Genomic DNA, 21,347 nt, shown 5'->3' with positions numbered 1-21,347 from the left:
GAGGTCAAACTGAGGTTACAGTTCAAAAACCGCGGCGATTGTTTGTTCTTGTTCTCTCTCTCTCTCTCTCTCTCTTTGCTCCACTATGTATCTTTTCAGATCCCTACCATTGGACATCAAGATAATTGACAGGAGATGTCAATCTTCATTATCCTGTGTGACATCACAGTCCGAACACAGTTGCAACATGTTGCCATAGCAACATGGTAAACTCTGATTCTAGAACTGTGTTCGGACTGTGATGTCACACAGGATAAAGGATGAAGATTGACATCTCCTGTAAATTATCTTGGTGAATATCTAAAATATGTGGAATGAGTCCTTGAACATTGTGTAGCATAATTTAGGGGTTATGGGCACAAACGCGTTGAGGGGCGCTGAAGTGCCCCAGATTTGCCGATTTCGCCGAGTCCTTGACCCTGAGTAACTGTGACCAGTACTACCATCTGACCAAGTTGGTATGAAATCCTCAATGATAGTAGTGTGGGTGTGGTCTAATCATCTAATGGACTCTGTATCCCCCCGTTAGATAGACGTTGTTTTAAATCTGGCACTTCAGCATAACTACATACATAACTAAAGTATGTAGGCATGATATCAATCTTTATTTTAACTTCACATGACATATATTGTGCAACACGTTGGTAAGCTTTTCTGTATTAGAGACACTAGGTTAGGAGCGGGTGCCACCCTCTTTAACTTGCGGGTCACTTTGTGTATGTGAAAATCCTTTAAGGCCTTAAACTCCCTAAAGGACTTAAACGCTTGAACCCGGGAAATGCTGCTTGCAGCTTTAATATTTACTTAGAATTACATTGCATATATAGAATTGCATTAAACACTGGTCACAGCTACACAGATGGTAATTTACACAGTGGTCTGCGCATTTATCTAAGACTCAACTGTAATTGAAAGTCATTGCTCGGCTCGTCTGGGATATTTGATGTTTAAATGCAGACCATTTTAATTACCAAGAGAATTCTCTACAATTGTTGTGACTGCAGCATACATCTCTCAACATGCTAATGTTAGGGTAGCTATGGAAGAACTGCATGCAGCTTTCCATAGAGCAAAGAGAGATGCTCAGCCATACAACCTGGCTCAGTCTGATCATCTCTCTTTGCTCTCATGATAACCAACTACACACCACTATTAAAATGTGTGAAACCATCAGAGACAGTGAAGGTATTGCCAGAGAAGGGCATTTCCTTATTGCAGCAACAGTTTCAAGACACTGACTAAAGCATGTTTACCTCAGGCCCACAAATGGGAATCAACACTGATACATGACAACTTCATGACTGTTAAACATGTGAAACACTTCAAAAGCTTCAAAATCAAAAGCTGTGTATGAATTCTGAAGTCCCCCTCCTGGTGATAAAACTGCCGGAGTGGCGTAGACCAATATAAAAAGGTTCCTGTCGGGGGTACGATATTAAAGTGAAACTGTTCTGTATGAATAGAATGAGTGGGAAGATTACTGCAGATTTCTTGGAATAGGAATCTAATTATTATAGTAGGTTCATGGTCAGTGATAGTCTGTATGCCTTTCCATATGAGTTTCAGCTCAGATTTGTGTCATCGACTTACCCCTGAGATATCCAGAACACCGGAGTTTACACACTCTTCTTGCGGACTGCGTTTAGACCAAAAACAAATGTAAGGGAAGCACTGAGGGATCAAAACTAAGCAAAATCTAACACCACAATGGCTCTCCTTACCCAGTGTTTTCCTTACAAATGTGCAGCCCCTGGTGAACAAAATGGATGACATACGACTTTGCCTAAAAAACAGTCAGAGACTTATGGATTGTAATGTCATGATTTTCACTGAAACATGGCTCAGCTGCAGCATACCTGACAATGCTATCAAGCTAGACAGATGCCACACACTCAGGGCAGAACCTTGAATTTCTCATAGTTAAAATGCAGACTTTTTTATCATCCAAGGGTGTTCACCTCCACTATTGTTACCGCAGTATACTGTATGTCCCCCAGATGCTAATGCCAAGCATGCTATGAAGGAACTTTATACTGCCATTAGCAGACAACAGACTGATAGTTGCAGGTGATTTTAATCAATCAATCTTAAAAACACTGCTCCCTACATTTCACCAGCATGTTTCCTGCAATACAAGAGGAAAAACAAAACTTTGGACCATGTTTACACAAACATCACTGGAGCTTACACATGACCCCCCTTCCCCACCTGGGACAGTCAGACCACCTTTCTTTGTTTCTCACCCCTAAGTCCTCACCACTCATCCAACATGTGAAGGCAACAACGACGACCACCAAAGTGTGGTCATCAGGGGCAGAATCTGTACTTCAGGACAGGTTTCAACATACTGACTAGAATTTGTTTGGCTATCAGGCTAATTGTGGCTCTCACATGGACATTGATAGTTACACTTCCTGTGCTGTTAGTTATGTGTGCTGTATGTTTCTTTTCCGCCTCTTACTGGAGGTTTAAGGTACTGCACTATATTTTGCTGTTTGCTTCCGGTTTCTCTCAGTGAACGCAGTCGAGAAGAACGTGCACGCAGTTCCTATCAGCTATTGATTCTATCGTTCATACCTTGGAAATATGTCTTTTTACATAAAATAATTGAGATGAACAATCACCAGTAAAGTTACTAAAGTTATGAAGACTGCTTTCTGGAGTTCTTTTCTGAAAAGTGTACGCTATCTGTTAAGCCTTTGCTCAAGCTAAGCAATTGGTCAGAACAGAATAGTAAAAAGACATTGACACAGCGGGTGAAGACAGCGGAACCACGGCCATTGTTACACTGCACTGCACATCTCTTCAGCAGCAAGTATTAAGTCACACAGTGATGAGAAAGATACCTCTCAAGCCTTTGAGATTAGATCACAAGCTTCAAGCTGCAAGTCATCACAAAACTCAAGCAAGTTGTCACTAAGATCAAGTCGATCTTCAGCTAGTGCAGCAGCGACTCGTGCGAGAGCTAAAGCAGAAGCAGCTTGAGCTAAAGCGTCTTATGCAGAAAGAGAAGCAGCAATGATGAGGAAAAAAGCAGAAGTAGAAGCAGATCTATTCTTGCTACAATCCCAAAAAGAAGCAACTGCAGCATTTGCTGAAGCAGCGATTTATGAAGCAGCAGCTGACATTGAGAAGGGAAATATAGATGAATTGGATGGTGAGACACACTCAGTTTGCACTCAGCGTACTAAGGAGTATGTTCAGAAGCATACAGTGGAACAACATCAGCAGTTTCCTGATACTCCGATTCTACAGTCATCCTTAAGGAATGCTCTACCCCTTCTGTGTGAAGCTACAGTAACAGCTCCACGTGTATATCCATCTTATGGAATGGAGGAATTAAAAATAAAACAGGAAACAATGGATAATGAAAGAGATAAAGTTCATGGACATCACTCCACTTTCCAAGCATCTCCAGCTCCCAGCTTTAAAGCTCCCATGGAAAGTCTGCCATATACATCTGATTTAGCTAACTACATGGTAAGAAAAGAGATGGTGAGTTCAGGTCTGGTGAAGTTCGATGATCACCCTGAGAACTACTGGGCCTGGAAATCTTCATTTCAAGATGTCACAAAAGACCTCGGATTAACGGCCAAAGAAGAGCTCAACCTTCTCACAAAATGTCTCGGCCCCGAGTCATCCATACAAGCCAAACGCATCAGATCGGTTCATGCGCACTATCCTATTGCAGGTGTCCGTATGCTTTGGCAGCATTTGGAAGAGTGTTACGGGTGCCCAGAAGTAATTGAGAATGCCCTGTTGAGAAAACTGGAGGAGTTTCCAAAGATTTCTAACAGAGATGGACAAAGACTTAGGGAGTTAGGGGACATGCTTATGGAATTGGAATCTGCAAAGTCAGGTTTTTACCTGGTTTAGCAATTCTTGACACAGCAAGGGGAGTCAATCCCATCATTGAGAAGCTTCCCTTTAATCTGCAGGAAAGATGGATCACTCATGGTGCTAAGTATAAAGAGGATCATCATGTCTCTTTTCTACCATTTAGCTTCTTTGTGCAGTTCATTTGCGACCAAGCAAGAATAAGAAATGATCCCAGTTTTTCGCTCTCTATGCAGTGTCATTCTAAACAAGAGACATTTTCACGGATCAGCAAAAGAATACCTGTGTCAGTGAAGAAAACTGAAGTGCTAACCACAGTTTCAAGTTCCAAAGTCAACCAATCTCCAGAACAAAAGGTTTTGGACCCTGGTAAGCAATGTCCAATTCACAGTAAGCCGCATCCGTTGTCCAAGTGCCGTGGTTTTAGAGGGAAACCCTTGGATGAAAGGAAAGCGTACCTCAAAGAACAGTCTATCTGCTTCAGGTGTTGCGGTTCCACTAAACATATAGCAAAGGAATGTGCGGCAGCTGTTAAGTGTAGAGAGTGTAACAGTGATCGCCATGTCTCTGCAATGCACCCGGGGCCTGCTCCATGGGCAGTGGAATCTCTAGTGACACAGCAAGAGCAAGGCGGGGAGCCTGAAGGTGATGTATCATCTGAGGTTTCTTCTAAGTGCACAGACATTTGTGGCAAAGCTCCCAGACCTAGATCATGCTCGAAAATCTGTTTGGTTGATGTTTACCCATCTAACTCCCCTTTTTGAGCTGTTTGGGATCAACAGAGAGTCTTTCCCCTATACTCTTCGTACATGTGCTGGTACAACAAAGACAATGGGAAGAAGAGCAGACAATTTCATTGTTAGTTCACTGGATGGGAAAATTCAAGTGTCACTTCCCACATTCTTAGAATGCAATATGTTGCCTGAAGATCGCGACGAAATTCCAACCCCTGGAATAGCACAATACTTCTCTCATCTCAAGCCGATGGCTGACAAAATACCACCTTATGATGCAAGCGCTCCCATTCTTCTTCTCTTTGGAAGGGACATTCTAAGTGTGCATAAGGTTTGAGAACAGTATAATGGACCTGGTAACATGCCATATGCTCAGCGTCTTGACTTAGGCTGGGTCATTGTGGGAGAAGTGTGTATGGGAGGAATACACAAGTCTGAGACTGCAAATGTTTTCAGGACAAACATACTGCAAAATGGACACACATCCTTTTCCCCACCCTGCTCAAAAGGAATTCAGGTCAAAGACCAGTTTGGCACTCCAAATTGTCAATACCAGTCCACTCTACCTTGCTGTCCAGTCACAGGCTGTTTTACAGGTCACCTGGGTGACAAAGTCTTTCAGCGGACTCCTGATGATGATAAGCTTTCACTGTCTGTTGAGGATGACATCTTCCTTGATATTATGAACAGAGAAATGTACATAGATGAGTCAAACCACTGGGTAGCTCCCTTACCATTTCGTTTACCTCGCAGCCCACTGCCGAACAACCGAGACCAAGCAATGAAGCGTCTTAACGTCCTGCAACACACCTTAAAAAAGAAACCTGAGATGGCTAATCACTTTGTGGAGTTTATCCGAAACATGTTCATCAACAAACATGCAGAAATAGCTCCCCCGCTCCAGCCTGATGAAGAATGCTGGTATTTACCAATATTTGGTGTGTTACACCCTCTGAAACCTGGGAAGATTAGGGTCGTCTTCGATTCTAGTGTGCATTATGAAGGCATCTCGTTGAGTAACGTTCTTCTTCGTGGACCAGATCTAAACAACAAGCTCCTGGGGGTCTTGATGCGCTTTCGTAAGGAGCAGATTGCAGTCACAGCTGATGTAACGCAAATGTTCTACTGCTTCAAGGTCAGGAAAGATCACCAAAACTTTCTGAGGTTTCTGTGGTTCAAGGAAGATGATCTCTCCAAAGAAATTACAGGGTACTGAATGACAGTTCATGTTTTTGGGAACAGCCCGTCACCAGCAGTGGCAATCTTTGGGTTAAGACGAGCAGCTATGTGGATGTATGTGGATGACGGCCTGATCTCTGTATCCAGTGCGGATGAAGCCATCAGTCTCCTAAAAAATACCAAAAACATGTTGGCTGAGTCAAACATCAAGCTTCACAAGATTTCATCAAACAGTCATCAAGTCATGGAAGAATTCCCTCCATCTGAGAGAGCAAATGACCTGAAGGATCTGGATCTGAATGTTGATCCTCTACCTCTCCAATGAAACTTAGGGTTGAGCTGGAATTTAGAGACTGACTGTTTCACATTTCATGTATCTACAGAAGTTAAACCATTCACACGTCGAGGCATACTTTCAACAGTTAACAGTCTCTACAATCCTTTGGGACTTGTTGCTCCTGTTACCATGCAGGATAAGGCCTTAGTAAGAAAGCTGTCATCAGAGCAGTTTGACTGGGACACGCCACTCCCAATTGATAAAGAGGCCCAGTGGAAAGCATGGACAGATTTTTTTAACAGATCTCAAAGAAGTCCAGATTCACAGACCCTATGTACCAGTCTCTATGTCTTATACGTCTGAGAGAGAGATAATCATTTTTGCTGATGCATCCACATTAGCCACTGCAGCGGTTGCCTACCTTAGGGTTGTATCTACAGACGGTGAGTGTCATACTGGGTTTGTTATGGCCAAATCAAAGTTGGCACCATACCCTGCTCACACAGTGCCACGTCTAGAGTTGTGTGCGGCAGTTCTCGCTGTTGAGTTGGCAGGACTGATTAAAGAAGAGCTGGATGTAGATCTAACTGCAGTAAAATTTTACACTGATAGTAAAATCGTTTTAGGATACATTTACAACACATCCCGACGATTCTATGTGTATGTTGCAAATCGAGTTGCGCAAATCAGATGGTCCTCAAAGCCAGAACAGTGGCATCACGTTAATTCAGAACTGAATCCGGCAGACCTCGGTACCAAATTCATTCCAGCAGCTGTCTTACCTTACACTAATTTGTTCTCTGGTCCAGAATTCCTCCAGCAACCTATTCTCAAGGACACTTCTGAAAATGAATCGTTTGAGCTTGTAGAGCCAGAGAAGGATCAGGACATTCGCCCTCAGGTGGTAACTTTGACCACGAAAACGACAGAACAGTCTCTGGGATCACACAGATTTGAGCGCTTCTCTGAGTGGAGATCCCTTGTAAGAAGTATGGCCATGCTTGTCAGGAGACTTTAAAGGCTGGCATTGGTGCAAAAAAGGTCTCCAGTCTGAGCACACACAAGCAAAACTTTCATTATTAAATGTGTGCAGGAAGCGCACTATAAAGATGAACTCAAAGGTTTGGAGAAAGGTGAGGAAATCTCACAGCAAAGTGCTCTGAAGAAACTATCTCCCTTTGTGGACAAAGAAGGACTGATTCGAGTGGGAGGTCGCTTAAAATCAGTAGAACTGTCTGATCAGGAAAAACACCCACTAATAATTCCAGCAAGTCAACACGTAGCCACGTTGTTGGTCAGATACTATCATGATCGAGTGGCACATCAAGGATGACATCTAACTGCCGGTGCACTACGTACAGCAGGTCTCTGGATTGTTAAGGGAACTAAACTAATCAACCATGCGATTCATCAGTGTGTTCTCTGTAGGAAGTTAAGAGGAAGATTCGAAGAACAGAGAATGTCTGATTTACCTATGGACAGAGTGAAAGTGAATCCTCCATTTACTCATGTGGGCTTGGATGTTTTTGGGCCATGGAACATAATATCACGCCGCACTAGAGGGGGCAGCGCTGAAAGTAAAAGATGGGTTGTTATTTTCTCTTGTTTAAGTACAAGGGCTGTCCATCTAGAAGTCATTGATTCCATGTCAACCCCAAGTTTCATTAATGCCCTCAGATGGTTCTTGGCAGTTCGCGGACCAGTCAAACACTTCAGATCCGACAGAGGAACTAATTTCATCGGGGCCTGTCATGAACTGAACATCAATGCAGATGATCCAGAACTAAAAGGTTACTCACAGGAGCAAGGTTGCGTATGGACGTTTAATGCTCCCCACTCTTCCCACATGGGAGGAGCTTGGGAAAGAATGATCCACATAGCACGGCGCATTCTGGATGCATTACTATTAAAAACCGGCCTTTCCCGTCTTACCCATGAGGTTTTGACTACTCTCATGTCAGAGGTCATGGCAATAATGAATGCTAGACCTTTACTTCCAATTTCTTCTGATCCTGACACATTGGAAGTTCTATCCCCTGCAATGCTTCTCAACCAGAAGGCTAGTACTGTACCAGCACCTCTTGGGGACTTTGACATTAAGGACCTCTACAAGAAAGAGTGGAGACAGGTTCAGAGTCTGGCGGATGCTTTCTGGAAAGCTTGGAGGAGAGATTATCTTGCAACATTGCAAGTACGGAGGAAATGGACTGAGAAAAGACGAAACTTTGAGGAAGGTGATGTTGTCTTGCTTAAGGACTCTAATGTGAAACGTAATGAGTGGCCAATTGGACTCATCGTGAAAACTATACCCAGCAGTGATGATAAAGTGAGGAAGGTGGAGGTAAAGATAATTAGAGAAGGATCTGCAAAAGTATACCTAAGGCCTGTCTCAGAGGTAGTTCTACTCCTGCCTGAAAAGTCACAGAAAAATCAATAGTGGTATAATAATTTAGTATACCAGGCGGGGAGTGTGCTGTTAGTTATGTGTGCTGTATGTTTCTTTTCCGCCCCCTACTGGAGTTTTAAGGTACTGTACTATATTTTGCTGTTTGCTTCTGGTTTCTCTCAGTGAACGCAGTCGAGAAGAACGTGCACGCAGTTCCTATCAGCTATTGATTCTATCATTCATACATTGGAAATATATGTCTTTTTACATAAAAGAATTGAGATGAACAATCACCAGTAAAGTTACTAAAGTTATGAAGACTGCTTTCTGGAGTTCTTTTCTGAAAGTGTACGCTATCTGTTGAGCCTTTGCTCAAGCTACGCAATCGGTCAGAACAGAATACTTCCGCTGGGCTTTATCATATCAACACCACCACTGACAGTCTTACAACCCAGAAACAGATCACCACATACCCAAATCAGAAGGTATGAACAAGGAGGTATGGCTCCTGCTACAATCCTTTAACACTACCTTCAGACCAGGTGAGGCACTGGCGTACAGCACATCCAGAGCAAACCTGAGGAGGGGCATCAAAAAGGCCAAGCAATGCAATAAGCTAAAGGTAGAGGAACACTTCTCCAACTCTGACACCATACAAATGTGGCAGGGAATCCAGACCATCAGTGACTATAAGCCCAGCAACTTCCTCTATCAATCACAGATGTCTCATTGTTGAACAAGCTAAATTACTTTTATGCTCGCTTCAACAGTGACAACAGAGACAGCCTCTAAACTCACCTCCTCCAAGGTCTATGCTGCACTGGGCAGGATCAACTCATGCAAGGCTGCTGGACCAGATGGCATCTGTGGGAGTATGCTTAGAGCATGTGCAGAACAGCTTGCAGGGAGTTTTACAGACATCTTCAACCTGTCCCTTGCCCTAGGGACTGTGCCAACGTGTTTCCAATCCACCTCTATTGTCCCAGTTCCAAAAAAAAATCCAACCAGATGTGCCTGAATGACTACTACCCAGTAGCACTCACACCCATTATCATAAAGTGCTTTGAGCGACTGGTCCTGGTCCAAAACAGTTTTATCTATCCCCGGAGATCATGATAAACTTTTATCACTGCATCTTAGAGAGCATCATAGGAAACTCAATCACAGTGTGGTATGGCAACTCCACAGTGTGTGAAAAGAAATTTTTGATTGTCTCCCTAATATTCAAAATCTGTAATCACATTGCACTTTTGCTCCACCCTGTACATTCTGTTACATCTTCTCTACCAATTATAATTGTATATACAGTTGAAACCAGAAGTTTACATACACTGTATAAAAAGACACATGAAGTTTATTTCTCACTGTCTGACATTCAGACTAAACTTTACCCATTTTAGGTCAGTTAGGATTACAAAAATCATTCCTAATTACTAAATGCAGGACATTTTTAGTACTTCCTACAAAGTCAGAAGCTTACATACACTAACAGTACTATGCCATTAAAAAATTGGAGAAAGCACGAATGATGATGTCATGGCTTCTGATAGGTTAATTGACAACATTTGAGTTACATTTTTTTAATGAAAGAAGATTGGTGATGGAAGATGTTTGAAATCTTTGCAAATTTATAAAAAAAAAAAAATCACATTTACACATTCACAGCCTTTGCTCAATACTTTGTTGAAGCATTTTTGGCAGCATTTACAGCCTCGAGTCTTTTTGAGTATGATGCTACAAGCTTGGCACACCTCTATTTGGTCTGATGGGGGGCATTGGTGCACAGATATTTTCAGATCTCTCCAGAGATGTTCAATTGGGTTCAAGTCTGGGTTGTGGCTTGGCCACTTAAAGACATTCACAGAGTTGTCCTGTAATCTGTTATCTTGGCAGTGTGCTTAGGGTTGTTGTCCTGTTGGAAGATTAATCTTATTGTCCTGTAACCTGTTATCTTTACCCCAGACTGAGGTCCAGAGCACTGGAGCAGGCTTCATCAAGGATGTTTCTGTACATTGCTGCACAGTGGACAGTTATCTTTCCCTCAATCCTCAAAGTTTCCCAGTTCCTGCAGCTGAAAAACATCCCCAGAGCATAATGCTGACACCACCACTTTTCACTGTAGGGGATGGTATTGGCCAGGTAATGAGCGGTGCATGGTTTCCTCCAGACATGATGCTTGCTATTCATTCCAAAGAGTTCAATCTTTGTTTCATCAGACCAAAAAAATGTGTCTCTCATGGTCTGAGAGTACTTTAGGTTCCTTTTGGTAAACTCCAGGCAGGCCATCTTGTGCCTTTTACTGAGGAGTGGCTTCTGTCTGGCCACTCTACCATACAAGCCTAATTGGTAGAGTGCTGCAGAGATGGTTGTTCTTCTGTAAGTTTCTCCTCTCTCCACAGAGAAATGCTGGTGATTTGTCAGATGCCCCTTTTCCACCGAGGCAGTTTGAGTGCTGGTTCGGAGCCAGAGCCTAATTTAGAACCAGTTCTTTCTTTTTCGACAGCCAAATCCGTATCAGTTAACCATATGAATTATCTGTATCTGTATCCGTACTCGGAGTGGGTGGGGCCTAACCCGTAGGCGGGGCTTGTCTTGAAATGGGCGGGGCTTTAACCGGTAATAATTCATTTGTAATATTTATAACACTGGCTTACTACCTTTATGTTTTTATGAAATACAGCAAAAACGTGTCAGACACTCAGTGTCTGGTTACTGGTTAGAGACAGCTGAAGGTTTAAAAAAGAAAAAATCTCCGACAGGCAGAGACGCAATGCGAGTCGCATTCTACCAAGCAAGCACCACGTCTGAACGAACCCACGTTTACCAGAACTCTACTGGTTAGTAAGTACGTATTATTAATGTTACAACCCGAAGTAAAAAGCTGAAGAAACCCTAAACGTTAACGGAAAAGACCCGCGAACCCAAGTGACTGAGGGAGAGACAGAGAGCTGTTCTGTGTGTGACTGTGAGTGAGCAGAGCGAGACACAGCAACACAATACATCTGTATGTGTGTAGGGGAGGGGCGCTGTGACTAGCCTATCACAGAACGCTGATACAATCAGCTAGCCAATGATGATTTTCATTCAATCCGAGCACAGATATTGACTCGTATTACTTGTATAATACTCGTACTCGGCAGAAGTGCTTTATCCGTACCGGATACTCGTTTCAGCCGAGTATCCGGCTCATCTCTAAAAAGTGGTTCTTAGGTAGCACCAAAACGTTGCTGGTCTAGGCTTAAGAACCGCTTGCATCAGGGGCTGTGGGCGGGGCTACTATTAACGCATTTGATGATGTACCTTAAGTATACTAATGTTTAATACACTTTTACTTTACCTCAATATGATACATTATTAGCACACATGATAGTATTTAGCTACATGCTAAGGCCACCTTTTTTTCTGTGTTAATAATAAAATAACTTTATGTACTTTCTCGATTACAACCTCCATTTATACAAATTACATGGAGCTGCACGTACATATTGGATTCGCCACGTTTGGATGCCAATGTAGGTTCACAAAGCCATAAGCATTAACAGTAAAGCAACATCCGCCACTGTTGATGATGTGTTTGTGTTTTCTGCTGCTGCGCTAACGTTGCTGTTTAACGTCAGACAAATACAGTGACGTCAGACTCGGCTCTGTTCTTTTTGGTGGAAAAGGGGTAAGAGTGACCATAGGGTTCTTGGTCACCTCCCTGACTAAGGCCCTTGTCGCCTGATCACTTAGTTTGGCCAGACAGCCCGCTCAAGAAGAGCTCTGGTGGTTCCAAACTTCTTCCATTTATGGATGATGGAGGGCACTGTGCCATGGACATTCAATGATGCAGACATTTTTCTGTACCCTTCCTAATTCTGTCTCGGAGGTTTACAGACAGTTCCTTGGACTTCATGGCTTGGTTTGTGCTCTGACATGCACCCTGGGACCTTATTTGGAAAGGTGTGTGCCTTTCCAAATCATGTACAATCAACTGAATTTACCACAGCTGGACTCCAATCAGGTTGTAGAAACATCTCAAGGATGATCAGTGGAAACAGAATGCGCCTGAGCTCAATTTTTATTGTTATGGCAAAGGCTGTTATACTTATGTAAAAGGTATTTTTTGTTGTTTATTATTTTTAATACATTTGCAAAGATTTCAAACAAACTTCTTACAGGTTGTCATTATGGGGTTTTGTTTGCAGAATATTGAGCAAAATAATTATTTTAATCCATCATTCTGGCATTTAACAAAAAGAAATAATTTTGTTAATCCTAACTGACTTAAAATGTAAAAGATTTAGTCTGATTAAATGTCAGAGTATTAAATATAATTTTTTAGACAACTGGCACATATTCCTATTTAACACATACTATACTTATGCATATAACACCTGCCAAAACGTCCTTCCTTTGCATATTTATTTGCACTTAGATCCTAGATAGATACTACACAATGACAATAAACCTCTAATGGTTATTCTTGTTATTTAGATGTCCTAAGATTTATTTTAGCACTACTTAAATTTAAGTATACTACAGATGAGTTGTATTAGATTTGAGATTGTTTTCCATGGTAATTATTTCCCATTTTTCCAAATTACATGGAGATCTACAATTTTAGGATCATAAAACAAAACTTCAGTTGAATCTAAGTTTGGTCTTTGACAAGATTCAAGAATTTTATTGTCATATGAGCAGTAAGCCAACACAATGAAATTCTTATTTCATTTATGCATCTCTGGAATCTGCATAAAACTAAGTAAATGTAAAAAAATATTTAGTATAAAAATATATATTAAAAAAAAGAATATAGAATTAAACTCTTTGACAATCCAAAACAGTATATGGTTAATGTTTCAATTCAGGTACTACCTAGACTGTCTAAGTGCATGTGCAGCCCAATGACAGATTTTAATTGGTCCAAGGCTACTCAGTTAGAACATATGATACAGTAAGTGCTCAACTGCCCAACAAGTGATTTATTTTTTAATTTCATATGATGGTGGCAGTAGCCTGTGCTCACACAATTAGCTAAGATGCCCTTATCTAGAGCAACTTACATGTCATCGCAAATTACACATCTGAGTAATTTATGATTAGGGGCTTTCTGGGATTTGAACTTGCAGCCTTCTAACCAGAAGTCTGACACCTTAACCACTAGACTATCACATCCACATTACTGCAGACAAAGGTGCAATTTAACAGTGGAAATGGGCAAGTTAAACCACTAAGCATGGAAAAACTTTTATCGATTAATTTATTTTTTAAATAAAGTGGATTTGCAATCACTTAGTAAACTGGACAACTTATGATAATGCTAACTTGTTTATTTACTCTTGAAATAGCCAGACCAATTCTAAAAGTGTTTTTAAATGGTATGAAATTTAGCTATATCTTTAGAAATAGATTTGTTTAAAATACCTATAGATTTTACATGTAAATACCCTCAAAGTTCAGAAATCATATTCAGAGTTTATGTTCAATATACTGTAAAGGACATGTATAGTTCATCCATGAAACTCTACTCTCCTGTTGACTCATTCTAAAGACGGTAGCACTGCCCAATCTATGTAAATCTGCTGAATACTGTAAATGTAAAATATGTAACCTTTTGTCCCCACTAAAGTGGACCAAAGTAGATCCCCTGCTTTCATTACCGACCAAACACCAGACACTCAACTGGCCCAGCATCATTCACTGCCAGTACCTAGGATTATGGAAAGCTTGTTTAACTACATCACCACCCCTCCAATGTTTAAATTATATCTTGCATCTTCTAGCTCCTCCATCTTTTTCTTTGCTGCCTTGCCATACACAGACTAAAGCTCAGTGGAAGTACACCATGTTGATGTCAATCACTTATTAAAAGACCCTATACTGATCCCTGAAATCATTGGACCTTATGCTTGCAGCACTCTTTTAAAGTAAGGAACCTAACAGACTGGAGTGGACCCAGACATTTCCCTGGATGATTTATAAAACATATATAGAAGCCTTTATTTTGTCACATATATATTAGTGTATCATGAAATTCTTTCTTCAAATATCCCAATAAGGTTGATGTTAGAGCAACAGCACCCCTGGAGCAGAGCGTGTTAAGGGCCTTGCTTGGGCTTTAACTGTAATTCTCTAATCAACAACCCAAGCCTTAACTTCTTGAGCCACCATTACCATGCCAAAGCCTTGTGATGTCCCTGTGACATCCATTCCTTTATTCCACCATCTGCAGCTATATTTATAGCCTGGGAAGCCAGTTGTTAACTAGTAACAATATCAATCCAATTAAATTCCTGATCTGTTATGGACAAGATAATTGTCAATTGCAGAGATATTTATGTTGTTCTAAAAGAATACAACTCCATATTCTCTAATTAATTGTGGCTTTTGTTGTACATAGAGACACCATCTGCTACTGTAGGTCTTATGGATTACCTCTTTTTATTCATGACCTGTTATTTATTTAATATTATTATTGCAGTATTTGCTGTAATATATGTAATATGTTGCTGACTTTATTGTGAAATTTATGAGGCTGTTTGAGGTAGCACAAAAAAGGGGACTTGGTGTTTTAAAAAAACAGTGAGGAGTAAAAACATAGTAATGTAATGCCTACATCTTAAAAATAATTTTTTTAACTTTTATTTGTTCAGTCTCTAACTGAAGGAGGCACAAGGTTGTTGGGATGTCTTTACAGTTCATTTTGATGCTATAAAATAGACAGCATGAACTCGATAATTTGCCTTCGATAATTTGCCTTTGATTTATACAGCATGCTAGCTATGTTGCTGTATGCATGCTAGAATGCATAATGGTGATTTAAATATTTCATCTTGGTTAAAATTGTTGAGCACTCGTCAGAGATTGTCTTTGAGTTGAGTATGTAATATAATATTGGTCAATATTTCATGTGTGGAAGTGGCTCAATCTTATGGCTTTCATGTAAAGTTGTGTATGTAAGATTATTGTTAGCTGAGATGTGTAATCAAATCAAATCAAATTTTATTTGTCACATACACATACTGTACATACAGAGTATGACATGCAGTGAAATGCTTTCCAAGAAATCCAAGAAATTTAAAGCTCTCTTCCCTACCTCCTCTCCACATATGCAGAAGGCAGAGAGGAAGAGTGTTCAGAAGGAAGAGTGTTCAGTGTGCATAGATTTTCTGAAGTCCAAAATTATCATGTTTCTTGGTGATTATTCTTTACTGTAAACGGTAAAGGTAGAAAACACAATATGTAATACACATCACATGACAAAATAAATGCAATAATGCTGTCTTCGTTTGATTTATATTCAAGTATTCTGTTCAAAAACAGTTTACTTCAAAGGCACGTTACATTCAAACATCCATAAGGACTTGGTTATCATTGCAAATTAATTACAGTCGAATATTTTCCAAGGCTAAACTGTTGGAAGATTGCAATTCCAAGCTAAGCTGCAACGTTTCCCCCTCTCTCACTTCTGAACATGCCCGAACATGTACGCTTCCATACTATGAAATCGCAATTTCAAAATAAAATTCCAGGAAGAAATAATTTACAATATATCAAAATAAAACAGTAAAATAATATATGTTGCAATTGTATTTAATTTTATTTTCCCACTGCTGTCCCTATTTAACAGCTTTGTAAAACTTTTGTTATGATGTTAAATATGATGATATGTAGATGAGCAAAGATTGTTGTTTGATACTGGTCTTCATTTACATTCTATTTATTTTTCCATATATTATTGACATTGTGTGTATTCATTATATATTCATAAGTATATTTTAGAAATACAAATGTGAACTTTAGTGTGCAAATGGCAAGAGGGATCTATGGCAGTAGTATTTAGACTATCAGCTAGTGTCAAGAACCCTCATATGTATTGTACACATGCATTTTCTAATTTGTTCTCGGCAGCCATTTTCATAAGAACAGCTGTATCCCTGCACATGCAATCATCCAATCATATGGCATTGGCAGAATGCATAAACTTTACAGCTTCAGGTAACAGTCACATGAAACATGAGAATGGGGAAGGATATGATCTCTGTGACTTTGCAGTGATTGTTGGTACTAGATGGTTTTAGTATTTCAGATAATGCTGACCTCCTGGATTTTCCACACAAAGCAGTCACTAGAATTTACACTGCGAAAAACAAAAGCAAATCCTGTAAACAGGGGGTCTGCAGACTGAAACATGATAATGATGAGCAAGATTAGAAGAGAATGATGAGATTATTTTAGCTGTCAGAAATAATTTACATAATTACTCATTACAACCATTCTGAGCATCTCTGTAGGCAAAACACATCATACCTTGAGGTGGTTGGTCTACAACAACAGAAGAGCACATTAGGTTCAACACCTTTCAGGACAGAACAAGGAACTAAAGCAATCATTGGTAAAAAGCAGCTTCTTACTGTAAATACTCAAACCAGCCGATTTGTTAACATCTATGCCATGGTTCAATTCAGAGATATTTTTTATTTCTCATTATGGTGTTTGATGATTTGAACATAGCTTGTAGCTCTTGGAATGTAACTTAAGTTTTTTTGTTATACACTGCTTCCAGATTAGATGACTTCATGAACGTGCAGGTGTTCCTAATGAAGTATTTATTTACCAGGGCTTAAATAACAATTATTTAATTTTGGGTGTTCCCGCAAAACAACTACTAAACATTCGGCTTTTATAGAGGTAGGCACAATTAAGTAGGCACAATTAAGCTTAATCATTTCATTAGTACACCTGACTGCTTATTAATGTGGGGCACAGAAACTGCAACTGAACAGCTAATGAATGGGAAAAGAATCAGGATGAACAATGTAGAGTTTTGCTGAGTTGTGCCCATGGGCTGGGGGGATCTACTATTTTAGCTCCTCTATTTTGATGTTTGAATCTATGTATTTAAAAAATAACAATATGCTATTAAATTAATTCAATTCCTTGATATCAAAATAGTAAACTGCACAATATACTTGGCACAGGACATAAAGATTAAATATAATATGCTTTATTGAACCCTTTATCCCTATAGGATCACTATGGGCGTGCTGAAGGAATCTGCTTTTCACCGCTGAACCTGTTCGTCTGTCAGTTGCGCGTGTTTATAATGTTATCATGCAGAGTGAAGCCACTCTCTCGGTTTCTGTTCGCTGTAGCATCACGCTGAGGAAGCGCAGCTGTTTTGGACCTAGTTCAAATTAATGCCAATTTACTTCATTTGAGCAGGAGACAGCTGTCGCCGGTACGATACACACACTAATAAGGATGATGACGGTGAGGATGTCTTTTATACTCGCACGCCATTGAGCTCAGGCCGCGATGGCGGCTTTTTATCAATGATTTCTTTGCTGCGTGAGCGCCATTGTGTTTGTATGGACTGTCTATAATTATGCATCTTTAAATAACTCTGTTTTCATACATCGCACCGTGACCTTGAATACGTGCTCATGTTCTTGTCGAGTTCACAATAATGACGTTCCATTTATTATACTAGGCGAATCACGCCAACAATTAGGCATGATAAATGTGAAAGGACGTTTCTACTTCTATAATGCACCTGCATGTCCTCTTGGTTTGTGTTTTATCGTTGTTGTCGTCGTCGACCTATCATTGCAGTTGATCATTTTCAATGCATCCGTTCTGTAGCCGCGTTTCATGGGGATAAGTGCATTAAGTACTTCTGTCGTAATGATGTCGTTTACATTTATTGCAAATAAATAGTTATAAAGTTGTGCTATTATTACTAATTTAAATTTACAGTAGGCTGTAAATTTAAAGGTGTTACTGAAGTAACTGTCCAATAAATTTAAACTACGTTTAGAAAGTTTTTTTTTCTTCTGTTTGCATATTTGTTTTTAGGTTAATGTAACTTCATTATATTTCTTATAAATTCCTCAGTGAGCCTCTTTCACCAGCATTACAGCAGAAACTTTTTTTTTAAAGACATTAGGAATAAAATCATGACTAGAAGAGGAATAATAAGAGTTCTGAATACATCAGAAGTACAAATGTGTGAGAACATGTGCTGCTGCTTTCTTCTTTTTACGACAAATTTTAGGATTGAATGTCAAAAAAAAAAAAAATCATTACCTTTTGGACAAACTTGAGAAACTAGAATTAATTTGATGTGATCTCTATTGAGGAGTTTTTTGTTTGTTTGTTTTAAATGGAACTAGAATTTCACTTAAGCCCTGCTTGGAGAATTAGTACTTGGGCTGCTAAATAATCTTTCAGTTAACTATGAAAGTCCTTGCATGAATTATAGCAATTTATTTTGGTACATTTACTGATATTCTAGGATTCTGTGAAAGTGTTATCAAAACAATCTGATCAGTATTATCTTTATAAAACAGCATCATGTTTCTCAGTTGAATGAAAGTTTGTTTGCTGAATGTCTTGGGGGAATGAATAATTTTTGACTTATCATCTGAATAAAAAAACAATGTCAAGCCAGAACTGTAAATACATATCCAAAAGGTTTGGTATTAAAGACAATAAGGTAAATTGAGCAATTCTAACATGTATTTTTAAAACGTTATTTACAGTGGCAGAAATCACAATCCACCATTGTTGAAGTTATGATCAGACTTTATCAGGTCCCTTGAATTGAATGAATGTAATCAAAACCTCAGTAACTCAAGGACAACATACAGTAACAACTTGGACCAGTACAACCCCCTTTCCCTCTTTGTAGTTGGTTTCTATTTGTTGATGTTGCCAGTAAGTTGTGTCTCAATGATATACATTTTGACTAGTTTAGCTTAATGACTTTAATTATTATGGGCTAAGTAGTAAATAGATAAATTTTGCTCAGATACTGCGAGACTCCTGAGACCATCCAGTGGTTTATAGGTCAATCAATGCAGATCTGTGCCTCAATACAATCTAGTCTCGGAAGTCTACAGATAACTCTTTGGACTTCATGGCTTGGTTTGTGCTTTGACATGCACTGTTAACTGTAGGACCTTCTATAGACCAGTGTTTGCCTTTCCAAATCATGTCCAATCAATAGAATGTACCACAGGTGGACTCCATAGTTGAGATGTTTCTCCAACTTGATTGATCAGTGGAAACAGGATGCACCTCAGATCAACTTTGAGTGTCATTGGAAAGTCTGTGAATACTTATGTAATATTTTTCCTTTTTTATTGTTAATAAATTTGCAAAGATTTAAAAAAAATTCCATGTAATTATGGTGTATTGTAGAATTTTGAAGAAAATTAATTAATTTAATCTATTTTAGAATAAAGTAGTAACATAACAAAAGGTGGAAAAAGTGCTATGACCACATGCACTGTACATTTAATGAATGTTATTCCTGTGCAGAGATGAGCATATTTGCTGTGATACAACCTTTTTCTGGGTTATCATGGCTTATATTGGGTTGAGGTTTTTAATAGGCATTTGATTTAAACAGCTTGTTTTAAAAGATTTAGGCACATTGCCTAAAAAAAAGGGGTTTTTACTGGTATTATCTGCTTGTAAATTTATGGCATTGCTTGTAGAAACATGTATTAAAGGGATCTATTATCTATACGTTGATGAAGAGGAAATTAGTGAAATTAACTTCTCACAAAACATAACTTGGTCTTTGGATTAAAATGTGATCCAGTAATATTGTAGGAGTAGCTATCAAACTTTCTCACTCACTTTCTACCGCTTATCTGAACTACCTCAGGTCACAGGGAGCCTGTGCCTATCTCAGGCATCAAGGCAGGATACACCCTGGACGGAGTGCCAACCTATCACAGGGCACACACACACACACACTCTCATTCACTCACGCAATCACACACTACGGACAATTTTCCAGAGATGCCAATCAACCTGCCGTGCATGTCTTTGGACTGGGGGAGGAAACCAGAGTACCCAGAGGAAACCCCCGAGGCACGGGGAGAACATGCAAACTCCGGGAATCGAACCCCGACCCTGGCAGTGTGAGGCAAACGTGCTAACCACTAAGCCACCGTGCCCCCTGCTACAAACTTTCTTGTTTTAAAATAATAGTTTTAAAATAATAGCCCCTGAAGTAATTCATGTAGTTATTGCAGCTACATATTGATGGTGTTAATTTTAATAGATAATTTTGCTACAGTATTAAAAAAACTAGGATTATTTTTTATCATCATTAATAAGGGTGAAGAAATATGCTGATCTAGCAGCACTAATAGATTTTCTGTAGCTCAGGAGGCTCTCCTTCCATGTTACTTACAATACTACCAATTTAGTTTAATGCTATTTACATTCTGTCTTCACTTGAGGCGTTACAAAATCTCAGGTGAGAAATACACAATGTTTATGAAAACTGACTTACTAAACCTTGAGAAAAGTGTAGTCAGTATAAAATAGATCCTTGACTTAAAGAGAATATGTATAATAAATTGATTGACCTTTGATTTGTTCCTCTCAGCTGATCAGTGGAGGGTCCATCATCAGTGCTGAGGCAGTATGGGATCATGTGGCCATGGCTGACCGTGAACTGGCATTTAAGGCTGGAGATGTTATTAAGGTTCTGGATGCATCCAACAAGGATTGGTGGTGGGGGCAGATCGATGATGAAGAGGGCTGGTTTCCAGCTAACTTTGTCAGGGTAAGACTGGAATCCATCCAATAATTTAGTAAAGCAACATTTATTTACTAAGTGAATATACCTGATAATTCATACTAATTTATTTTTATGTCCTCAGTAACAGTGATGAAGTTAAATTTTATACATTTAATGTATTTTATATATTTAAAAAAAGGAAAACAATTAAAAGTACTTCTAAAGGTATTAAAAAAGGAAATGCCATGACCTATTTTCACAAGTCTTATTTATCTGTACGTTTGTTTGATTATGTTAACTAAAGAAACAGGCAAGTGCATTAGTTTGCATCACTAAGTATATTGTCCAGATTATGTGTTTGTTTTTGACTCTGTACAGCACCATATTGTATTTGAAATGAAGCATTTA

At 39.4% G+C, this 21,347-nt stretch overlaps 2 protein-coding genes across 13 annotated transcripts in view; both read left to right on the top strand.

Moving 5' to 3' along the window:
• The window catches only part of arhgef9b (Cdc42 guanine nucleotide exchange factor (GEF) 9b), a 78,395-nt gene that overhangs the window by 15,307 nt on the left and 41,741 nt on the right, over nucleotides 1-21,347 (top strand). For 11 of the 12 annotated variants that reach the window (XR_009649379.1, XR_009649380.1, XR_009649381.1 and 8 more), the window contains exon 5: nucleotides 20,805-20,984. Coding sequence is in view for 9 of the 12 variants with exons in the window: in XM_060885104.1 (XP_060741087.1) it covers nucleotides 20,805-20,984 (180 nt within the window). In the remaining 3 variants the exon portion in view is untranslated. Of the gene's footprint in view, nucleotides 1-17,441; nucleotides 17,669-20,804; nucleotides 20,985-21,347 lie in introns of those variants that run through there. The other variant, XM_060885112.1, reaches the window with a different exon arrangement.
• Nucleotides 7,411-8,488, top strand: LOC132856243 (uncharacterized). The gene has a single exon (XM_060885758.1). It carries the CDS (start codon nucleotides 7,487-7,489, stop codon nucleotides 8,462-8,464), a length of 978 nt encoding a protein of 325 aa, XP_060741741.1. The 5' UTR covers nucleotides 7,411-7,486; the 3' UTR covers nucleotides 8,465-8,488.

This window comes from Tachysurus vachellii, chromosome 13 (assembly GCF_030014155.1).
Source record: "Tachysurus vachellii isolate PV-2020 chromosome 13, HZAU_Pvac_v1, whole genome shotgun sequence".
Lineage (NCBI taxonomy): Eukaryota > Metazoa > Chordata > Actinopteri > Siluriformes > Bagridae > Tachysurus > Tachysurus vachellii.
This window is presented reverse-complemented; position numbering and strand designations above follow the sequence as displayed.